This window comes from Rhipicephalus sanguineus, chromosome 3, assembly GCF_013339695.2.
Source record: "Rhipicephalus sanguineus isolate Rsan-2018 chromosome 3, BIME_Rsan_1.4, whole genome shotgun sequence".
In the NCBI taxonomy this organism is placed as follows: domain Eukaryota; kingdom Metazoa; phylum Arthropoda; class Arachnida; order Ixodida; family Ixodidae; genus Rhipicephalus; species Rhipicephalus sanguineus.
Window position 1 is genome coordinate 87,309,661 of NC_051178.1, and position 22,622 is coordinate 87,332,282.

General features: G+C 44.7%; 2 protein-coding genes across 6 annotated transcripts in view; one reads left to right on the forward strand and one right to left on the reverse strand.

The window, feature by feature from the left end:
- Positions 1-22,622, reverse strand: part of LOC119386821 (secernin-2-like) — a 169,570-nt gene that overhangs the window by 131,572 nt on the left and 15,376 nt on the right.
- Positions 1-22,622, forward strand: part of LOC119386823 (probable citrate synthase 2, mitochondrial) — a 114,806-nt gene that overhangs the window by 16,147 nt on the left and 76,037 nt on the right. Inside the window, exons 3-6 of one of the 5 annotated variants that reach the window (XM_037654093.2) lie at positions 3,755-3,862; positions 5,202-5,399; positions 13,467-13,655; positions 14,111-14,310. In XM_037654093.2, coding sequence (XP_037510021.1) covers positions 3,755-3,862; positions 5,202-5,399; positions 13,467-13,655; positions 14,111-14,310 — 695 coding nt within the window. The remainder of the gene's footprint in view (positions 1-3,754; positions 3,863-5,201; positions 5,400-13,466; positions 13,656-14,110; positions 14,311-22,622) is intronic. The other 4 variants (XM_049413256.1, XM_049413255.1, XM_049413251.1 and 1 more) reach the window with 4 other exon arrangements.

Genomic DNA, 22,622 nt, shown 5'->3' on the forward strand with positions numbered 1-22,622 from the left:
GATAAAAATGTGTTAATGTAATTTGCAACAACATGCTCTAACATTTTACAGCAGCTACTAGTGATAGAAACAGGACGGTAGTTTGTCAAGGAATAGCGGTTACCCTTTTTAAAGATCGGCACAACACGAGCTTTACGCCAATCGGCTGGTATCTGACCATATTTGAGTGATACATTGAAAAGGGCAGTAAGGAAGTCAGTGATTTGTTCAGCATAGCGTCGTAGGAATGAATTACCAATGCCGTCAGGGCCTGACGATTTCTTAGGATTAACCTTAAGTAACATTTGTAAAACACCTTCACGAGTTATCAGAACATCATCCGTGATTATGGGCATCGGGTCTCGCAGTTCATAATACTGTGGTTCGGAAAAGACGCTCTGAAAGTATTTATTAAAATGATCAGCAATTAGTGCCGGATCTGTTATCGTGACCTCATCAACTTGTATTTCAGAAACGCCTTCTTTAGTTTGCTTAAGATAGCGCCAAAATTTATCAGGGTCTGTCTTGATGAATTCAGGTAGTGTGTCGTTAAAAAATTGATGCCTAGCCTTACTAACACTCTCTAATAATTTTTCTTTGAGATCGGAAAAATGTTGCGTACTAGTCTTGTGTTTTTTTCGTAACCTTTTTATCTTTCTCTTGATCTGTATAATCTCACGGTTTATCCATGGGTTATGTGAACGCCTGCGTATTCTCCTAAGCGGTACAAAGTTCTTTGTACAGAAGTCCACAATACCACGGAAGCGTTGCCAGGCTCTATCAACATCACTAACAGATGTGGGGAGATGTGTTTCTAAATAATCAATTACTGCAACATCATCCGCTCGATTGAAATCTCTTACAACACTTTCCACTGGCGTTTTCACTGATTTACAACGTCCATGCCTGTCCCAAACAAATGATATTAATCTATGGTCAGAAATACCGGTTTCAACTGTGATAGTCGCTTCGGTAAAGAGTTCCGTTGTAAATAGCAGATCAAGTATCGAACTCCCCCTTGTGGGGTGTCCTACCATTTGCTCAAGGCCTAGAGAAAACATTATGTCTAAGAGTGTGTCAGCTGAAGAAGAAGTACCATAATTTATATCATTCCAATTAATGGCTGGCAGATTGAAGTCACCCGTTAAAATAAGATTTTTGCTTCGTAGACATAGTAGTTCATCGTACAAACCGCTCATAAAAGAATCATCAGCATTAGGACATCGATAAACCGCACAGAGAAAAAATGACATATCAGCAAATGAAGTTTTAAAAGCAGACTCTCTCTCACTGGAAAACGCTCAGCAATAGATACATCAATGCCATACTTGATAATGACAGCCACTCCACCGCCCCGAGAACCACGATCACATCGAAAAAGTTGGTAGTTCGGCGGAACTATCTCGCTATCGCCAATGGCTTCATGTAACCAAGACTCTGTTATCACACAGACATGTGGATCGTGCGTGAGCAAAATATTTTCCAGCTTTTCAATTTTATTTGTTATACTCCGTGCATTGAAGCAAAGCAAACGAAGTTGGTGCTCCCCTAAGTGCTAGCTGGGATTCCCTACGGCACTCTCATGTGACACTTTCCTACGCGCATTAAGCGAGTCGTCCCAACAGGAAAAGGTGTGATCAATACGAAGCTTATCGTGAACAAGAGCAACCTTGCTACCGCTTTCTCTGTCTGCTTTTGCAGTTGCCCATAGTAGTTTTCTTTTGCGGAGTGTGTCAGGACAGTAGTCGTTTTGAAGATAAATTTTGGTTCCCTTCAGCTTATGTGCTTGACGCAACACAGCTTGCTTTTCCGTATAATCTTGGAAAAAAAGTATAACAGGACGTCTTCTTGATACCGGCTTGCCTAATCTATGAATCCGCGCAATTGTCGTGCATTTCACCCCTAATCGATCATGAAATATGCCCTTCACTACCTTTTCACGTAGCTCTGCTTCAGATTCACTCCCAGCAGCGCTGATACCAAATACAAGAAGATTATTCCGGCGACTGCGATTCTCAAGGTCAACCAGCTTGGACTGATGAATATCAATTAACTGCTGAATGGAATCTACAGACTCCTGTATCGATTCGCTCACGCCCTTCCGAGTTTGTAGTTGCTTAACATTTGCTTCTAAATTATTCAGACGTGCTCCAAAGGTGCTTATTAATGATTCTGTTGAGTCTAAACGTGCTCTAAGGCTTACAAGTTCTGCTCGGATATCAGATTGTCCCTTCAAGAGCTCATGAAACATTTCATCAACAGTTGGCCCAGGGTTTTGCTCGACATCTCCACACAACAATAACTTGCAAACAAAATAACATTCATATGCAATAATAAGACATGTCCGTGGGCACGGCACTATGAGAAGTACAATTTCGTCTCCAGACCTATGATTTGAAAGGGAAAAACTAACCTGTACAGAGAAAAAGAAGCGTTTCGTTAGCGGCATCTTTCCAGCCGCTTCGCCGTGCCCACTGAAGGTCCAACTGTGTGGCCTGTCTTTAAAGACAGGCCACACAGTTGAAGATGTTGCAAAGCATTTATGCCAACAAACAATTTAAATGCAGTTGTTAATGTTAACAGTGGCACACACTTGGTTTAAAGAGCAGCTTGACGGCATGCGAGCCCGAGCAGCACTGGTCCCATGCTGGTGTCACACCCGCTAAGAGCTGGAGTGCTGGTAGCATCTAAAACTTTGTAGAATTAGAGAAAGCCTTAGAGAAAGTAGAAGTAAGAGTCCTTTATCAGTGTAGCCAGAGGTATGAACTTTGCCTTACTGTGCAGTTTATTGTGCGTGTATTGTTATCTACAGTTGTAATGAATAAAAGCTGTTGCACAATTCAGTATGCTTATAATTAGTAGTGAGACATTCAGTTTTCTTATTTTTTTCCAACTTGATGAAAAATGGACCCATACACAACTGACATGATTTCTTGGATTGTAAGTTTGCTGCTTCATATCACCTAGTATAGAGCTTCCAGTTAGGGCTGTGCGTGTGACACACTTTCAGTTTGTATAATCGTCATTGTTGGTTTTGTCTTTATGCAGGCATAAAAGGGACCTAATGGGAATAGATTTACATACAGCACATAATTTTTAATTTCCATGCCCCCTCTCGATGCATTTTCCTTGCAACTGGGCCAGTACATATAACAATGTCTTGCCTGTTCTTTCTGCAGTGCACTTGTTAACCCTTGACGGTCCATGCCTAATAAAATTGCCACAGAGTGACAAAGTAGCAGCGATGTGATGAGCTCGCAATTTTGAACAACACTTCCCGCTCATTTCCTAGAGAACCGGAAGGTTATGCACGTCGATGTGTGAGCTTTTGCCGAACAGTAGCTTGTGATCTTAAACTGCGATCTTGTAGCTGATGTCTGTGGGCTTTTGCATGACTGCGTGACATTGTTATAGCCTCCGAAGCTCAGTGATTGCTTATACGACACCATGGGCTCAGGAGCTGCATGCAGTGAAATAACACTTGGCTTGCACGTTCATCGCAGCAGTGTCTACAAATCACGATTTTAATTTAATTTTCCTAAAGGTGTTCAAAAAGTGTTGCAGTGCCCTTTTAAAGAACCCACAGTGAGTCCAATTCTATGTGTTCAATATTATATTAGCGAGTTTAACTGACACAGTTTGTTCCTTTACAACACCTGTTTGTTCCTTTATGAGGTAACACACTGTTGTGATTATCTTCTACCTCACCTACGGTGCTTGCATTTTCTTGGTAAAAGCAGTGTAAGAAGTGAAATGTGTTTGTCTTTGTGTGTAGGACCTGAAAGGCCTGATGGCCAACAAGATCAAGACATTCCAGTCCCAGGTGAAGGAGTTCCGACAGAAATGCGGCAGCCAGGTCGTTGGAGAGGTCACCATTGACATGGTGCGTGAACTTTTCACTTCTTGCAGCTGTCAGTCACCCCTGCAGGTCATTGAGACAAGCCACTCATTTTAAAGCTCATGTATGGAGTTACAATCAAGAATTAGCCAAAAAAATACAGACTCTGCTGGTTTTATTTAAAAATTTAGGTTTTGTGCGACTTGGACAGCCTAGCATCTGTGAAAGACTTTTAAGTCGGTGCTGTGTTCTGAAGTTAGAGTGATTTGTCGAGGTTTGTTGTTGTAGGCATGCGTGTTCGCGTGTTGTTCCTTTGATTCTATCACTTTACTAATTGACACTCAAGTATTCAAAAATCTTTTGTACAGTTATTATGTTAGGCTTGGTGCATATGTTGCAAGGGTCATATTATTTAAGAGAAGGCGAGCCTGATTGTCGAGGTTTTTGTCTTTGGTTGCGAACATTTTTTACTATTATGGAAAGGAATACAAATGCAGAGAACGAAAAATGAGGAGGTGGGAAGAGAAGGAAGATTCCCCTTTTTGGTTTTAAAACCAAGCTCAGTATGATGGAGTGCTCCTGCATTATCTATGTAAAGTTCACATGAAGCAAAAGAAAGCCAAGCGCTTGTACAGTTCTGGCCCCACAATGTACCATGCAATATTGCCTGGTACGCGAATAAAGGTGACTGGAGGAACCACCCCTGGCTGTCGTAGGTTCTGGGGTTCAAACCTATCACCCTGCTAGCGCCCCCTTGGTTTAATCGCCTAGGCGAGAATTGCGATATTGAGCTACCACATCATTCTGGGTTGCCACATCACACCACCGTGATCCCAAGAGGGTCCTTGTTGGGATCCCGGTGTATCATCTTCCTGTGCCCATTCCTGTTCATTTGAACACTTAGGAACAGCACTGGTGAAGGTGGGCTATATGCTTCATTGTATAATACAAATTCATCAGCTGCGTTTTGTGGGTTCATGTGCATAATTGTTGGCAATTGTTTTTGTTATTTACCAAAAGGTGTCTGGCAGAACAGCTATAACATTTATGCTGGGCCTCATTTATGGCGTTTAGCCTTGTCACCACGATTTCATCTGTAATTACATCTTATGCGCGATAGAAATATGTGCAATGTGTATTCCGGTGTACCTCTGGAATACACCTGTCACCCCAACCAAAACGTATGCACTTCGTGCAAGCTCACTGGTTATAATTTTCATCTGAGTACGCACGCAAGGAATCTCAAAATTTACAAATTTTATAAAGGGAAACTGACCGTGCTTATCGACCCAGTTGCACCATCTCCACCAAAATTGTCTTTACGAGGGCTGTGCCGGGAGCTTTGTAGTGCCGTGTCTTACCGTGTGTTGCGCTGTGATTGCAGATCTACGGTGGCATGCGAGGCATCAAGGGCTTGGTGACAGAAACGTCTCATCTGGACCCCGAGGAGGGCATTGCCTTCCGCGACTATTCGATCCCACAGATCCGTAAGCTGCTACCCAAGGCACCTGGCGGAGAGGAGCCCCTTCCCGAGGGCCTCTTCTGGCTCCTTCTCACAGGTGACATCCCCACACCCGAGCAGGTTTGTCACTCCCCCTCATTCTCTGTCCCGATAAGTTTTAGAGGGCCACTTAACAACAACCCCAAGGTCCTAGATTTGTGATGAAGAGATAACTGCGCAATTGTACAATATGAACATGCTGCCATAAGAATTCTGCGAATAAATGCTGTAATAAGGAAGACACAGGGGATAGAACAACCCTGTAACCGAAGCTTGATAACAAAAGACCATACGAAAACAAAAACTTGCTGTTCAGAGTAGTGCATTACAGGATAAAACAGATAAGACCACACAAAGATCCCAACTTCAAGGTTAGATCAAAGTTGGTACCCATCTGGTCGTCTTGCCGTCTCCATTTTCTTTGCCTTACCTGAGCTATTACGCCAACCATGCAACCACACGAGCTCATCAAACTTCTAGTTCTTGTAAATATGGGTTAGGGAAAGCTATTGTATGACATTAAAGGAGCACTGACACAAAATTCGAAGGCGAGATAATGAGTGAAATAGATGTATGTGGAGCCATACACAACTACGAAATATCAAGGGCCAATATAGCCTAGAACATATATAAAATCAATTTTAAAGTGCATGCCGCGCGACTGAGCGAGATGCGAGTGCCTCGCGACGCCGACATCAACACGGTGGATATGTAAACAAACCTACGTCACGAGTTTGTGTTGGCTGGTTGCTGGTTGTGCCCTTGCATTTGTGCGCTTGTGCTACCTGCCATTTCTTCCTACGTGCCTGCGGCTTTGCGTGTGCTGGTTGTGCTCCCTTCCGCTGTTCGCTCGTCGTGCCATTTGGCAGATGTTATGGCCCGCTCACACTAGCGGCAAGCCTGCCGCAACGGCGTGGTGCCGCAGAACGTCGGCCGTCGCCGCACGTGCGAGACGTGTCCAACATGCACGGCAAGCTTCGCCAGCGAGGCATTCGTGTCTCTGAAAAACATGGCCGCACTGCCAAAAGCGGTTGTCCACTTCGAATCTATAGTGGCTGCCGTGCGCTCTGTAGCGTGTAAGCTCCGAACTGATTCTTCCATTTGCTTTAGATTCATGTCCTTAAGCTTCGACAGCAATGTATTCGTCCCGATTTGGCACCGTTTTTGAGAGCCATAGTCAATTAATCGATGCTGTAGGCTTAGCGAGTCCAGATGGGCGCTTCCGAATGCTCGGAGGACATAGATTTGCGTTTGTTAGTTGTTTCTAATCCTCCATAGCTGGCGCCACTTGACCTGGTGCCAGCTTGGGGACACTTTATCTGGTTTACGCGACGCTTTTTTTTAAATGCCGGACTAAAACGCTCTATTGACTGCTAGAACCATGCCTGGCAACCACACGGACGACGTCCGCACTTCTAGCGTGAAAAACGCGGATCAAAAAGCAAGCAGCTCGAAGCGTCCCGTGTCAGACGAACTGGTGTAGCAGACGAACTGGTGTAGCAGACGAACTGTCAGTGTGGCGCACGCCGCCTACATCACAATTTTGTGTGGTCATGTGGCCAGCTGTGTTTACCCGGCCTCCAGATGTAGTGCTGCCTAAAGCCCCTCCATCACGTCTACTGCCGCTTTTTTAAGTAGCGCCAAGCATTGTTCCGCCGCCGCCTCCTAGTTCCGGTTCCAGAGTTTCCGGAAGGAAGTTATTGGGCCACCTCCTTCCGCTTTTTCCTTCCATCTTGTTTCCACACACGCGAGACAGCAATTATTTTCCTCTGCTACAGTGAACTAGAATATCTTTACCTCTGCTGCCGAGGGAATTTTCGCTCGGTGTTTCTGCGTCGCTAGGGATGCCACCTCGCTGCTGCGCACCAGGCTGTCCGACGCGATGGAATACCGGCAAATCTCTCTTTTCTTTACCCCTTGGTAAGTATGATGAAGAGAGAACAGCCGTCTGGCTGCAGCGCATTGGACGACAAGGCATCCAGCCAAAGAAGTCGGCACTGAGCACCACGTAGCGCTTCATACACATGTGCAAAAGCAGCATTTCATACATATAACGTACTGCGTGCCGCCTCGCAAACCTACCTTCCCGCGCAGTATAAATATTCCGCCCGTGTGGTCCACTGTTAACTTCTAGTGAACCAGTGGGGTGAGTAGCGGAATTGTTCATTCTGTCTACGACACACGCAAACCTCGCGTTCGATGACTGCATGGCGTAGATGCGGCAACAGACGCAAAGGAGGGTCTTTCATCGACGCTTGACCGACGTCTGAAGAAGCAGCCGTGGAACAGAGATGTTCGAACTTTACATTGCAAAACGATTATATTAATCGGTCACAATGCCCAGTCTATGAGCATTCACACCAGTATGACGTTGCAGGAAGGCGTTTAAGTCACTTCAGGCAGACCAAGCGAGCTTAACTTCACACCAAGCTCGCACACTGAAGCTCGCATTCTTTCATTCGGCTCGCCTTTTCGCCGCATGACGAAGGCACATTTTCGGTGCATCGCACGAAACTTCACACAACACACATATCAAGGAGGTCCTTCCATCGGGCGAGACGCACTCGTGCAGTTGCAGTGCCCGCGCACGCATCACATACGCACAGCTGCAGTTCCCATTGATCTCCTAGACGCTTAGCTACATCACCTAGTGTGTGCATTTAGCGAGATCGATGTACATCAAAGCTCCATTAAGGGGAGACACTGGTCTGAAAACTGCTTGTCTCAATTTTTAGTATTCTGGCTGAAATTTACACACAATATGTATTTTCGACTGCTGAAAACAAATACAGTAGAACCCCGCTGTTACGTTCCTCACTGCTGCGTTTTCCCGGCTGTTACGTCGTTTTCCGCCGGTCCCGGCATAGCTCCCATAGGATACAATGTATTGGGAACCCCGCTGTTACGTCGTAACTGTCGGACCGTTCCCGTATGATACGTCGCGAAGTGCGCCCGGAGCCGACCGAGTGACTACCAAAGAGAGCAGCCATGGTGCATTTTCACGCAGCTTGGCCTCGTTTGACCGTAATATTAGCCGCATGAGAGGCGCAAGCAACAGAATCTTTCAATTGATGCAAACAAAAGCATGGCCTTCGAGATTCAAATTGCAAAGATGGCGTCTATGACGTAACTGCTTGCGAAAGCAAGGCCTTCGAGATTGGCATTTACTATTGACAAAAGCATAGCCTCTGAGATTTGCATTGCACAAACATGGCGTGTATGACGTAATTGCTTGCGAAAGCAAGGCCTTCGAGATTGGCATTTACTTCTGCCATCGCGTATCGGGTTGGCGTAGACTCATCATCATCGTTATTTGTCGGAGAACGGGAGGAGTTCGAGCTGGTTGGAGCTCGCATGGTCGTGCGTGCGGTTCGCGGTCGGACTCGCCGCGCCGGTCGTGATTGCGTGTGCTTAGTTCTTTCATGCCTACAGCTGTTGGTGTTAAAAAAATCACATACGTTGATTACATTTCTGTGGATAAGGCCGTCCTAAGCTCCGCGTTTCTATCCATCGACTAGATCGCGGCTGAGCGCGCCAATTTTCGTGCTGCTCGTAAGAATTGAAATAAAATTCTGTACCACTAAATATTTTTGCCGTTTTTCCTGTTTTTCGGCTCTTACGTTTCCCGTCTCTTACGTTTATTTCCTACGGTCCCTTCAAAAACGTATCAGCGGGGTTCTACTGTATGCAATTACTTTTTGTCTATCGTGCACAGATTGTAAGATATTGACTGTTCCATACACTTGCATTCTGCCCAGACTTTTGACGGCTTTCTCACAAAATACCTATATGAATTTGATATCACTGCATCCTATAAAGACCAGAGAGTGCAACATAACCATAACTTAATTTTTAGCTGTATGCATTCAAAAGTTATGGCCTTAACAAGTACACTAATGAGAAATCAGAAACTGTTGCTTAATTTTACTGCTAATTAAATCACAGTTATTAATAAAAATGTTGTAATTTCTTGGTTTTCTTGCACTAATCAATGCATAAGCTTTCAAATACCGCAAAAATTATCAAAATCTGACCGCTACATCAAAAGATATTGTGGGCAACAGCCTATAATGTGATGAAAAATGTGGTTTTGAGAAAATGAGAAAAGAAGTTTAGAAACATGGTGGGCACTTATTTTGAACTGGAAGAGGCATGAATTGGTTGGTGTTTTTAGGATAGTAGAAGCCACCAGGAACATAGTCATGATTATTCTTCTTAGTATGGTTTCTTTTCACTCTGGTCTCGCTGGTGATATGCTGCATTCTTGCAGCTGCTGATATCACTTCCTCCCGAATGTACGAGCAATTCTGAACTTCTAACGACTGCCTGCCATTGCACTGTCATCAGTTAGGCATCTCTGCAAAATGGCGGACAATGCGACGATGCATCACTGTCTAGCAGAAGCATCCTCAAGCATCCAAGATGGAAGGAATAATTTACCCCGTGTGATCGAAATGCACCAATGCTGTGCGAGCACTTTTTTTTTTTAAAGCGCAATGGCTTTGCCTCTGCTAGATGAAAAGCGTTCTTGTGCTAGGAACAGCTAATAGAAAAGTGTGTGTTTCAAATGAAACCAAAATGGCTGTGCTACTTAATGTGGTTCCTGCAAGGTGTGCTATTGAATGGGACTTTTTGAGGTGCTTTGGCTAGCAAAAATGGTCATGAAACTGACTTCAAGACCAAATAACTCGACAAGTATCCATTACATGTCTGTAATATTTTGGAAATGACTTTTTTAGACCTTCTAGATTATCAAAAAAAATATTTCAGAAAATTGTTTTTTTCAAAATTTTTCCGCCTCCCAGACCAGTGTCTCCCCTTAAAGCAAAATCACGACCGATCCTCCGCCGGCAGGAAGGTTGCGGAGACAGCCGAGCAGCAGGACAATCAGGCGGAGGCGGGGGGTGGGGGAGGGTGCAACCGGGAAACATCATGGCGGCACGTCCGCTTCCGCTGCGGGAGATCCGGTTCAAAGGTAGAGGGAGGGGGTGAGTTGGCGCTACTTAACCTGGTCGGCGGAAAACTCATGGAGGGGCTTTAGTGCTACCTAGCTCGGTGCTCTTTGAAACCGAAACTGCGACTGGACGCTCTAAAAACGCCTCTTAATAAATAACCGTCACGCACTCGCGCAAACGAGGTTTGCAGCCGTGATAAGTGGATCATAAGCTATTCATTGCAACAAAAAAACAAGGTTCAATATTTTTGTGTCAGTGCTCCTTTAAGACACTTAAGACACGGAAAGAGAGCAGGATGCAGTAGAGAGAAACCTAGTGGCATTGTTTTATTAATTTCCAATGCTCCTGCAACTCGACTACATGCTGGCAGGTTTCACTGCCCCCCACCGACACTATGGCTCTTAATTGTCACCTCTGTGCTGTTTAAAACAAGCAACTTGTAGTCAGATAAGGCTCTGACTTTGGCTACTCTGTATGGCATCGTTGTGTTAACAGCTCTATACTTTTACACAAAGGGCTAACAATTGCACACGTGTGTCTTCTATCATCCTGTGTGTAAAGGTATCAGTACTCGCAGTAAACATAGCTTGCAGTAAACAGAACTTGTAGTAAGGACAAGACCAGCTCTGTGACAAGCGTTCACACAAGTACTGTTGCTGGTAAGCTCATACTGTAAGCCCATTCAGCCTGTCACTGGGTCTGTTGGCTTCTATCGTTATCCTTGTCAGTGTGTGAAAATGGGTTTGTAGTACACACTGGACATCGGCCCAGCAATATCAGTGCACTGTGGTGCAAGAGTATGCAGCATATTTTAGACTAAAGCATTGTTTTGTTTGCAGTAAGACAGTGGTAGTTATTTCTACCTATTGGTAACAATAGGTATTTTATAGGGGTGTGCGAATATCAAAATTTTTGAATACGAATACATAGCTTTAAATACGAATCGAATACCGAATAATCAAGAGAGGTAATTTTTTTTACACCAGTAATCTTTCATTTTACTACATATTTATGTTGAAAACAGTCCACTTGTATGCTATCAGCACAAAATCTGTTATTGCACAAAAGAATACCTGTACTTGCCAGGAAGTGCGTGATTGTGCTATATTTAGTGGAGCTGGTGACTTAATGGCTTAGGCTCAATTCACATGTTGAACAGACTTTCTCTTTCCTTTTCTTTATGTGGTAGCACTTTATTAGAAAAACGAACAACAACAACAAAAAAAAGGTTTCGCACTTGCCTTAGTGGCTTAGCGGCCATGGCGTCATACGAGGGTACGAGGGTGCTGGTTTGATTCCTTCCCAGATGCATTATGAAAGGGTCAAATGTACCAGTGCCCATTAAAGAACCTCAGGTGGTCACAACTGATCAGGATTCTTCCACTATCATCGTCATATCGGGCTTTTGGTAGTTTGGCACTACAACCACCCGAGCTTAATGTTTTTGTTATTTTATATACACTTTCGCCCTTGTTATCACCGGTCGACACTCTAAGGCAAACGGGGGTATCTGCGGCATCTATCAGCCACCTATCATCATCGGGGTTGCTTGCTTTTCTTTTCTCGAAAACTGTGCGCTGGCTACTTTCCTATCACGAACGCTAGGTCATGCTGATAGCCACATGTCATTCGTGATCAGGAAGCACCGGGCGTGCGGTGATAACGCAAGGAAAGCGCGCGAGATAGGTGACATTGTTGGGTGGCAAAAAGACACCCCAAATACGCCTTTTTTTTTTTGTTATTGGTGTTTACGGAGCCGCAACTCCTGTTCAAAATGCGGTGTCGGCGACGAGCGTTATTTCCCCACTTCGAGGACCGCTTTCGTGCACTCGTTGCTGCCGGCAGTAAACTGACGCTGGTGAAAGAGCGAGTAGGCGAGATCGCAAGAACGATACGCCCGGATCTCATGCACGTTCAGTGGATTCTAAAGGCGCGCTGTTGGGAACGCAGCGTAACTACGCGGTATATTCATCGCCTGACGTGCGCCACAGCTAGAAATATATGTGATGACGCCACTGACGCTGCAGTAAAGGTTACCAAAAGTGCCCACTACTGGGGTTACCATCGAATCATTTCGGAACTATGCAAAGTATAGTGGCTGACATCGCAGCACAGCGGACGGACGACTCATGCGGCTTTCGTCGAATCTTGCTCGTACGTTTGTAAGGCGATCCATTGCCGAGCGTCCCTTGTTAGTTGTGTGCAGCGAGTCGCCTGCTAAGCTCACCCACTTAAGTGTCGGGACGTTTGCTATAACGTACACGTGCGTTTGTCCGTGCGCAGCGATTTCTCCGTGCTCAGAAAGCACCGGACCGAGCAACAGTGTGCCGAGTACGTTCTTAGGCCAATGCGGCAACGGCGAGCTGCTTTCGTTTCTGCAAGCGACACGCACTAAATTGAAGCGGTCCTGCACAAGGGCACAACAGCGAACGGCGTGTTTGGGTTGTCGCTTGTTCTTAAAAGCGTGCAGTACACTTACACCAGCGGCAACAGCGCTAAGCCACACGCACTGCCGAGCAGGCAGTTCATGATCATTGATAGGTTTGTTGGGTTCGTCGCGGAGAAGTGCAGCGGCACATTCGTCTGTAGCCGTCGTCATGCCCCTTGTATTTCTGATGCTTATCCGTGCAGGCATCACCGCACTCGCGCCGAAATCGTAGTAATCCTTGGTCGACCATTCATGCGCTTACCGTAAAGGCGCAAAATTGGAAGTTCTTTTAAGTAATGTATACGACCGAATATTCGAAAAGATAGAATAATCGAGTCCCTTCGAATATTCGAAAGTTCTCGAATACATGGTTTTCGAATCGAATACGAATATTGCAAATGTAATATCCGACTCTACTCTATGTAATGTTCCCGCTGATAGCTGACTAGCCTTGCCAGGAAGCTACTGCATTTTTTCTTAGATAGTGCTGTTAACATTACTTTATGATGGATGCCTTGCCCTAATGAAGTTCATTGGCGGGCTAAGGGGCTAATATTCATAATAATGCGGAGTAGCGAGACTAGCGTGGACTTGAAGAGCGCACGTAGTGCTATATGATGCGTCTTCTTCTTCAAGTCTGTGTTCAGTCACGCTTCTCCGCCTTAGTAAAAGAACATTTATTTAACGGACTTCTGCAGCAGTCAAGCTCACTGAGCAGAGCCAAGAGTGTTTACGCTGATTGCCTTCCCCCCTCTGTGCTTGCAGGTGAAATGGGTGTCTAAGACGTGGGCTCAGCAGGCAGACCTTCCTTCGCACGTGGTCACCATGCTGAACAACTTCCCCTCACACGTGCACCCCATGTCCCAGCTGAGCTGCGCCATCACCGCCTGCAACACTGAGAGCAAGTTTGTGCAGGCCTACAACAAGGGTGTGCCCAAGGCAACCTACTGGGAGGTGAGCACGTTCAGAGTGCTTCTTGTGGGCGTCCAAAGCATAAACATGTAGAGCTACGAAAAGAGTGCACGCAAAACCAAAAATGTTTCACGAATGTTGTGCATCAGAATGCCAGGAACTAAAGGAGCAAGGTGGCCTAGTGCAGGAACAGAACAGGTTGAGACTCTCTGTTTGACAGAGTCCTCGTTCTACTGTCGTCACCTCAAGTTCAATTTAGTAGGTGCCGGAAGGGATTTTTAAATGTTACTTTGATAATCTGATCAGGTCACCGCACGCAGTGAGTAACTCGCGCAGCTAAAAAGATCTAAAAAGGCTGCGTGTCAACCACTATGGTATGTTGTTTCCGTACTTACCATACAATAAACCGGTACTACTAAAACACTTGAGTGTGAGCTCCTCTCGTTAACTTAATCTCGGGTAGTCATTGTTTGTACCTCACCCTTTGGCATGTACAGCACACATTTGACGACACGATGGCTCTTCTGGCCAAGCTGCCCCCGATTGCGGCCACCATCTACCGCAACTTGTTCCGGGATGGCAGCAGCATCGGTGCCATCGACGTGTCCAAGGACTGGTCGGCCAACTTCACTGCCATGCTGGGTTACGATGACCCAAACTTCACCGAGCTCATGCGTCTCTACCTGACCATCCACAGGTGCTTGACCTTGTTCGACTTTATGCTAATGAGATGGTGTTAAATGTCTAGTGATATGAATGTTCTTTTAACTTTACAACCACTCAAGTAATTTGATGGAATACAGGTTTGAATTATTATTGACCCTTTTATGGGCCATGGTAAATGTTCTTCTCTCCTGCTTTGTGTTTGTGTGTGTCAAGGCTGTTGGAAGCTATATTTCCACTATAGGACTATGCTTATGTCGTAATTTTGCAGCAGATTAAACAAAAAAAAAAAGCTATATATGTAGTGGCATTAGGCTTGTGCAGATGTTCTGTTTTTTTAATATTTTTAAAATAATATTATTCGATGTTGGCTGAAGTTTATGGCTGGAATTTATGTATTCAAACCTTCCGGAGTATTTGTAAAGAGCAAAAATGCCGTTTTGTATGTCTAACTCGCCTGGAAAGGTGGTTTCATGGCATCACACATTAAGTGTGCCGTGAAGCAATCTTTAAAGGAGAGATGTACACTGCTGCAAAGTCATGCTTTAAGGTGTAGTTTAAGTATTAGCCGACCCCCCCATTTGATGTTAGACATGCAAACACTGACACAAGAGAAGTCAAGACAACACACTTGTGTCCGTGTTTGCTTTTAACTGTCTTTTAACGTGAATACCTACCAACTAGCTGAGCTCTGTTATTCTAAGCCCCAATTAGAATTTTTTTAAAGCTTCAGAGTGGGTTATACACGCTAACTGTGGCAAATCTTAAAACATAGCCAGCGTATTTCGCGTAACCTGCACCCACAATGACGGCAAAAATTGTGTGCACGTAACCTGCAGAATCAACTACGTATGTTTATATTTTGGACACAGTTTGGCTCGACTTTCTCGATGTCTACTCATGATGTCACTAGAAATGGTGGCTCAGAAGATTGCATCATTCAGCTAGGTTTTACCCCATATGATTGCTTTTGCTGGCAAGGCGGTTTCTCGACTTCTGGAGAGCTGTATGACCACAGGAAAGAGGCAGAGTTGCGTCGATACGGCACCAAGCCATAAATTTAGTGCAGACTTGAAGCAAAGCAGCACTCGTTAGGCATAAAGTGATGGGTGCAGAAGTCGGTAGATTGTGGTCGTATGCATGTCGTTCATTTTTTATCTGGCTGGACATAATGCACGTGGGCTGCAAAAGCAGTGAGCAGGCATGCCAAGTTCGTCTTTGCACTTGCAGAGGATTGAATGGCTTTAAGATAGTTTAACAAAACTTTATATTCGGTAAGATGGTGCATAGCCTTTGGGAACATCGAAGCACAAAAATAGACATTCACATAGATAGAGAGAGATAGACTGAGATTTAGCACCGGTCCTGTGTCTCTTAATCTTTGTGGATGTCTATTTTTGCCATTTAATGTTGCCAAATGGAACAGGTTTAGTTCATAAGGACACCAGTTCGGGCATAAAGTTTTCACGACTTGGCACAATTCGAAAAGAGTGGAGACAGGAGTGGTGAACAGATTTAGTTCTCATGTAGACTGAAAGCACAGTGAAACAATGCTTTAAACACGTGTAGTGAAGCTCTAACTTGTAAGCATCGTGACAGTGGACTGAGGGTGAACGCAAAATGCTCCTGTAACCTCAAGCCCCACAAAATATGCAGCATTAGAGACAGAGCCACGACTGTGAGCTAAAGTCTCTAAACAAATTTTGTGTTGAACTTGTGTTTTCGCATGAAAATATCTGAACAAAAGAATTTTTGACAATAAAATGACTCCAGAGCATAACCTGCCTGCAAAACCCACCGTTTGAACTGTTAGTTTCAAAATTATTTGGAACTAATTACACTCAAACCTCATTATAACAAAGTCACATCTGCCATGAAAATGACTTCGTTTATCCGAAAATTCGTTATAAATGTTTATTTGTAACACTATCTATGACAAGCCTATTCTTCAATTACTTCGTTATAACCGATAATTCGTTATATCCGTGTTCGTTACATCGAGGTTTGAGTGTACTATGCTATTTGCTTCAAACAAAAAAAAAGTAACTATATATTCACAGAAGCTTTATCAGAAGCTTTATTCTTTCAAAAGCCCCACGGCTTCAAAAATTCAATTCCAGCATTTTTTTTTTTGCATTGGTGAGTTTAGGCTCGCGAGAAGAGTATTACCACAAACCACAAATTTTACATGCAAAAATCTGAACATTTTTACAATGAACTTCCCTGATCATGTCTCGTGGAAAAAATCACATATGCAGGACCCTTGTTCTGTACGAAAAATTTGCCTGTTGAAAGGGTTAAATTAACCTTAAAACTGGTGACAAAACTGTCTTTGTAATGATCATATCTATAACAATTCCTAAAGAGCAGTTGTTGTGGTCTGTACTTTGCACGTTTCTTAGTACTGTTTGTGGTCATCTTTACTTGTAAGCAAGCGCTGTAGTGAGACCTTTGCAGTATCCACCTAAGGGGCGACATGGTTTTTAGAGATAACATAGGTTATTTCTTGGCCAAATTAGATGAAACTGCACTACTTTGTTCAGTTTTTTTAGCTTTATTTAACTATCTAGTTATATTTTACACAGGTCAATTATTTCCAGAGATAATTAGTAATCTCATTCTATTGTTTGCCGAAACAATAAAAAATTATCTATGCAACATAACATCATTATAAACCCATATATGGATACTAGAAAGCCTAAGGAGAGCAACGCTGTAAGCTGATTGGAAATTGAACAACTACAGTAGACTCCCGTTAAGACGAACTCGAAGGGGCCGCGGTCATCTGTTCGTCTTATCAGGAGTTCGGCTTATCAGAAGTGCCCCTAAAAAGAGACATGGTAACATGCCAAGTGCATCCAAATATGTTACTTGAAAACACTGAATGGAGTAGGCCTACAATGGCGGCAAAAAGACATGAAAAAGCATTTATTTGGCTCATCTAGATAAAAACTATGCCTTCAAGCAGAGTACTTACACGAATCGTACGAGCACCTGATTTCGCGGGTTCAAAAATAAAAAAAAATTCATGTACATACTGCTACCACATTTTAATGATAAAACTGTAGCACGCTCCTATGTTGACGATTACAAAAAAAGAGAGAGAAGCACAATTTTCCTTCAAAGAATGTAAAATTTATTGTCCTGGCAGTTCGTTTTCTTCTGTGAGCCTGTTTTGCTGGCTCTAAGATCACTTCTGGATGGGCCTCGGTCGCGTGCTGTTGCCTTGACAAAGTCATTATACGCTGAGTTGCTTAAGAAAGTCTGCAAGGTTTTCTTCGAGGTCCGGATATTTTGCCGTTTTCGGCCCGTAGTAACTTTTCCTGAACGACGTGCAGCTGAAGATATCCCATCGGGCTACTCACGGTCACAAGCCTCGCCACGAAAAAGACACAACGCAGCTATATTCACTGTGCAAAATAGCCTTCCCTTGTCGTGCGCTTCCATAATCAAAATGGCTGATCACAATTTACACTTCACTGGGAACAGATACAACGCACACAGGCCCTATGCGAACCAACGCGAATTGACCACGAAATACTAGAAATACATGTGCTCGGCCGCCATTGTGTGATGGCGATGACAATGCACCTGACCCCTCTGACGGGAGTGCGCCGCGATCGTGGTTTTGGTTTCGTACTCGATTGTAATGCACAGACCATTTTTGTTCCTGTTGTCGCTTTCTTTTTTTTTCCCCACTCCCCGTGCGTTTGCCCCTCTGACCACGGCGGAGGGGCCCCAAGCTCTTGTGTTCTGTTCTCCTTTGTACTCCATCTGGGAAACTGAAGAACGGGAGGGGAATACAATGGCTTGGGGGTCCAAGTTGTAAATCCCCCTACTCTTTTTGTTGCTTTCTTTGCCGATAAAGCCCGCACCTCCCCCACCCACAGGCTGGGTGTGAGGGGGATGCCGCCTTTATCCGCTTACCGTTCTTTTTCCTTTATCTCGCGCCCTCCGCGTCGGGATTTGCTTCGCGTCTTTGCTCCCGAAAGCGCTTTTTTTTTTTCTTTTGTGCTTTTTCTCGGTCGCCTGAATGCCCAACCAAGACTGCTGTGTTCGTTTCGCAGAATCGCCAGCGTTGTTGACCACCGCGAGAGTTCGTCTTAACAGAAGAATACACTGGGCGGTTCGTCTTAAGCGAATTTTTTTTTGCATTGAGTCTATGGGGAACCAAACAACCGGTCCTGTGTTGTTCGGCATAAGCGAGAATTCGTCTTAACCGAGTTCGTCTTAGCGGGAGTTCACTGTATAACGGTTCGTAAACATTACATTGGCATTTCTATTCAGCCACACATTCTTGCTTACAGAGCTTCCTCGAATCGACACCAGCACTGGCACGCTAACTATAAAAAAAAAAATCACCCGTGTATCGATCTAAGCTGTGTAATCATTCGTCCTCAGTATCCTTTGCATATACAGTAGACTCTCATTAAATGGAACCTGCAGGGACCAGGAAAATATGCTCAGTTTACCAGGCGTTCTGTTTACTGAGAGATGAAAAGGTGCAGAATACAAGTATGAAACCAATCTTGTGAGAGGCAGTTGTTCCATTTATGCAGCAGTTCCATTTAACAAATTTCCGTTTACTGAGACTATACTGTACATGGTGCCCGATGTCTTCATCTATGTAGTTCACTTGCACTGCCCGATAAATGTGAGCTCTTACGTAATTTTTGGGGAAAATACGAAGAAGCTGCTCTATCTTTCCCTTGTACTGCTCCTCGAAACACATATGGGCAAAGGCAACGCAGTCGTCGAAGGTCTGTCGCCCGGTAATCGAGAATCATCTTCTTCATTTCCTCCAGCTTCACCACCTGCATCAAAATTGAACACGATAACCCTATTTACTCATCTTGCGCCCAATGCACATGTTGTTTATGAACAATCGTTTGCACTCACTACAAAAAAATGCTGCCACAATGCGGACAATTTCTAAAAAATTTGAGACAGCAACAAAAATGAAAAAAAAAAAAAACAGTTTCTTACTTTTCTATGAGTTCTGGCTTCTCCAAGACGTTCGGCCGAAAACTTGGGGTCACTGCAATGGTCAGTCAATAAAAATTTCAGTTCATTTAATCTATTCTGCGCAATGCAATCATGACAACAGCTGCAAGACTTAGATGAAACCCAAATGAATGTGCTGTGTCGCAGGATAATGAAAGCATTAAAAAAAAAAAATAAGGCCACAGTGATGAGATAGTCCGAACGCAACAACATGCACCTGTGCCAAATGTATGTGATAAGTACATTACCTAGGCCAGTGCTTCCCAGATCTACTGCTCTAAGCAATCAGTTTGACCTCTAGAGGCAGGGCTGGGCAAAGATACTTTGAAATTGTATCACGATACGATACAAGACATTCGGACAACAAGTATTTGAGGAAACAGATACAAAATACATCGATACATTAGCAACTTTGTTATTATAGACTTATATAATGTAACAGCAAACGTGTATGCACAGAGACGTTTGCTCAAAAATTTCGTAACTGCAAACAACTTCATTAATTTAATAAAATATGTTAGTACCCTAAAAGTTCTGTCCATGCTTTCTGAAAGTATATAGTAGTTAATACCGAAACAACTTATTAGGATCAGTTAGCTGCTTAACATGACAGATCTTTATACACTGCGCGTCAGTGGTTTTGCGGGTCACTTTTGTAATTGATGGGTGTCACTGCTCCACTTGCTGACCAGCTAGCGAGTTGCCATCTACTTAAAAGAACGTCCATAAGAAGCCTTTACACGATGGGGCAAATATTGCTGTGCGCAGTCTTACCTTGTCCCTAAATGTACTACGCTTTCGCAATACCGGATCACGTGTCAGCTAAGCAGCAAGAACACTGGAAGCGATATTTTTTTTTTTTCACACATCTTGTGCACATGGTCGACATAAAACTGCAATGACTTTTCATATTCTACTTATCTGCTGGCATCAGCGGCATAGCCAAGGGGGAGGTTGGGGGAGGGAGGGTTCAACCTCCACCCCTGCAAAAATTTGCAATTTTGCTTGCATATATATACAGCACACATACAAATGCACGCACGAACATACTTAAAGTATAGTTGAACCCCCCGAAAAAATTTCTGGCAACGCCCTTGGCTGGCGTAAAGCATTAGTGACCAACATGTTCACTAACATGCAATCTTTTAACATTTCTTCTCAGATAGTACTTGTGTTGCCCAGAAACGTCTCAGATGTATTGTTGCTACATAGAGTGTCACAGGATGCCAATGCTATTCACACTATTGCCACTTATAGGTCAGATTAGTTGGTTTGTAACAGTAAAAGAATTTCACAACGACCTAAAATTAAAAAAAAAAACAAAACGAATAATCTGAGTGAGTGAGGTAGTTCCGTAGCAAGGTAGTTCCAAAGCAAACAATCACAGTGAATAAGTATATAGGTTGTTTCATGCAACTAGAACCAAATATTGAAAAAAAGGTGTAACTGCAACTGAACGAAACCAACAACATATGGTTTACGTCATGTGGCGCTCGTTATGGCATTTTTTACTACAGTAAAACCTCGTTATAACGAAGTTGAAGGGGAGTCGTAATTACTTCGTTATAACCATTAGTTCGTTATAGCCAATATCCATTTCTACCGACAATTAGCACGCAAGAAGAGGAGGTACTGACCACCAAATCCCACAGCAGCCCGCCACGCAAAACGAAAAACGGCCGTCGCACGGAGAAAAACTATCAAAAGAAAGAAAAAGAGAGAACAGCAAAGAACTGCTACTTTATTCACGCCAAACTCGGCACACCAGCTGGCGGCTCACTTAGCAGAAAAATAGTCCTTAATAGACTTCTGCCGTGTTTCCTCAGACGGATGATGGCTTTTTCGGCCGCTGCCGCTATGTCGAGTCCGTCCTCGCCGTCATCGTGAGCGCCGAAGAAGCGGCGCAGCAGGTCTGCCGCATCCAGCGCTTGCGCGGACGTCGGAACATCGGGTTCACAACTCCGGGCTGTCGTCGACACATTCGTCACTGTCGTCATTCACCACCCTGTAATCGCGCGCACAATTTCAGCCTCTGTCAGCTCTTCGGTTGTCACCGCGTCAGCATCGGCACCGACGTACGTGCAGAAGGTGTCGCAGTCGGGCACAACTCCGGCGTCAAGGAGAGCGTCCACGACGCCAGGTCTTGGTCACCCGCGGCAGCCTCAGTGGCGGCAGCACCGATATCTTCGCTGTCACCGCCGCTGTTGACGCCAAATGAGGCATGCCGGAAGCAGTTGGCGATCGTGCTTGCTGTCAGACATCCAAGCAGCCTGTAGCATCTCGATCGCCATGTAGAGGTCGATGTAGTCTCGCGCTCGATTACACGCTTGCGGTACCGTGCTCAACGCTACGCCGAAATCTTCGGCAACTTTTCTTCTTGACGCCGGACTCAACGGCTTTCAACATAGCCGCCTTCTGCACGATTGTAATCGTTTTGCGCTTTCGTTTGCCGTTGCCGTCGTCCATTCCTGTCTAGCGGCGGGAACGAGAGAGACGCTGTTCTGATGCACACGCAGCGAACGACAAGCAACAAGGCCCGCGCCCACGCCGCGCGGTCGCCGCGTCGCCGTCCCTGGTCCCGCCGCCCACGCGCGCAACAGGAGAGCGGGCGGGTCCACGAGTTCCGCGGGAGAGGGGAGGCCGGGTGACGTGCGCGGGTGGGTCCACAGAGTTTCAGTGGAAGGGGAGGCAGGCAGACGCGCACCCTCGCGCGTGTTGGCAGGCGGCTCTCGGGAGCGCGAGGCGCGAGTTTTGAATTACCGCATCCGTGATGGGACGTAAACCGTCGCGCGCTATAAGACATTGACTTGCCGGCTACAGAATGGTCAGTAAATGCTCGATAGGGAAAAAAAAAGGTTCGTTATATCCATTGCGAGGAAATTTAGCTTCGTTAAAACGAGGTTTTAAATACATGGGCGTCTACGGGAATTTCAAGGGGAATTACGATTGCTTCGTTATATCCATTAGTTCGTTATATCCCGCTTCGTTATAACGAGCTTCTACTGTATACGCTTCAATGGTTCATTAACTAAGGTCAATTCTGCTATATTTTAATATTCACTTTAGGGCCAAGTGCATTTGTTACGTCGTAGATGGCATTATAAAACGACCGATCAAATTTTTTTATGGCTACGTACATGCTGCACGGTAAATTTTTCCGGCTCTTAAAGAAAGCCCAAGAAATATGAAATAAAGCCACACGACTGCGCTCGTGCACTACCGTACTGCAGCACTCTCAAACGTGCTTTGAGCGAAACAACGAAGACGCGGACCATCAGCCTGCCGCTTCTCAGGACAATGGCGTTTTTTTATCACGTGCAGCCGTCCAAATGCTGATGCACT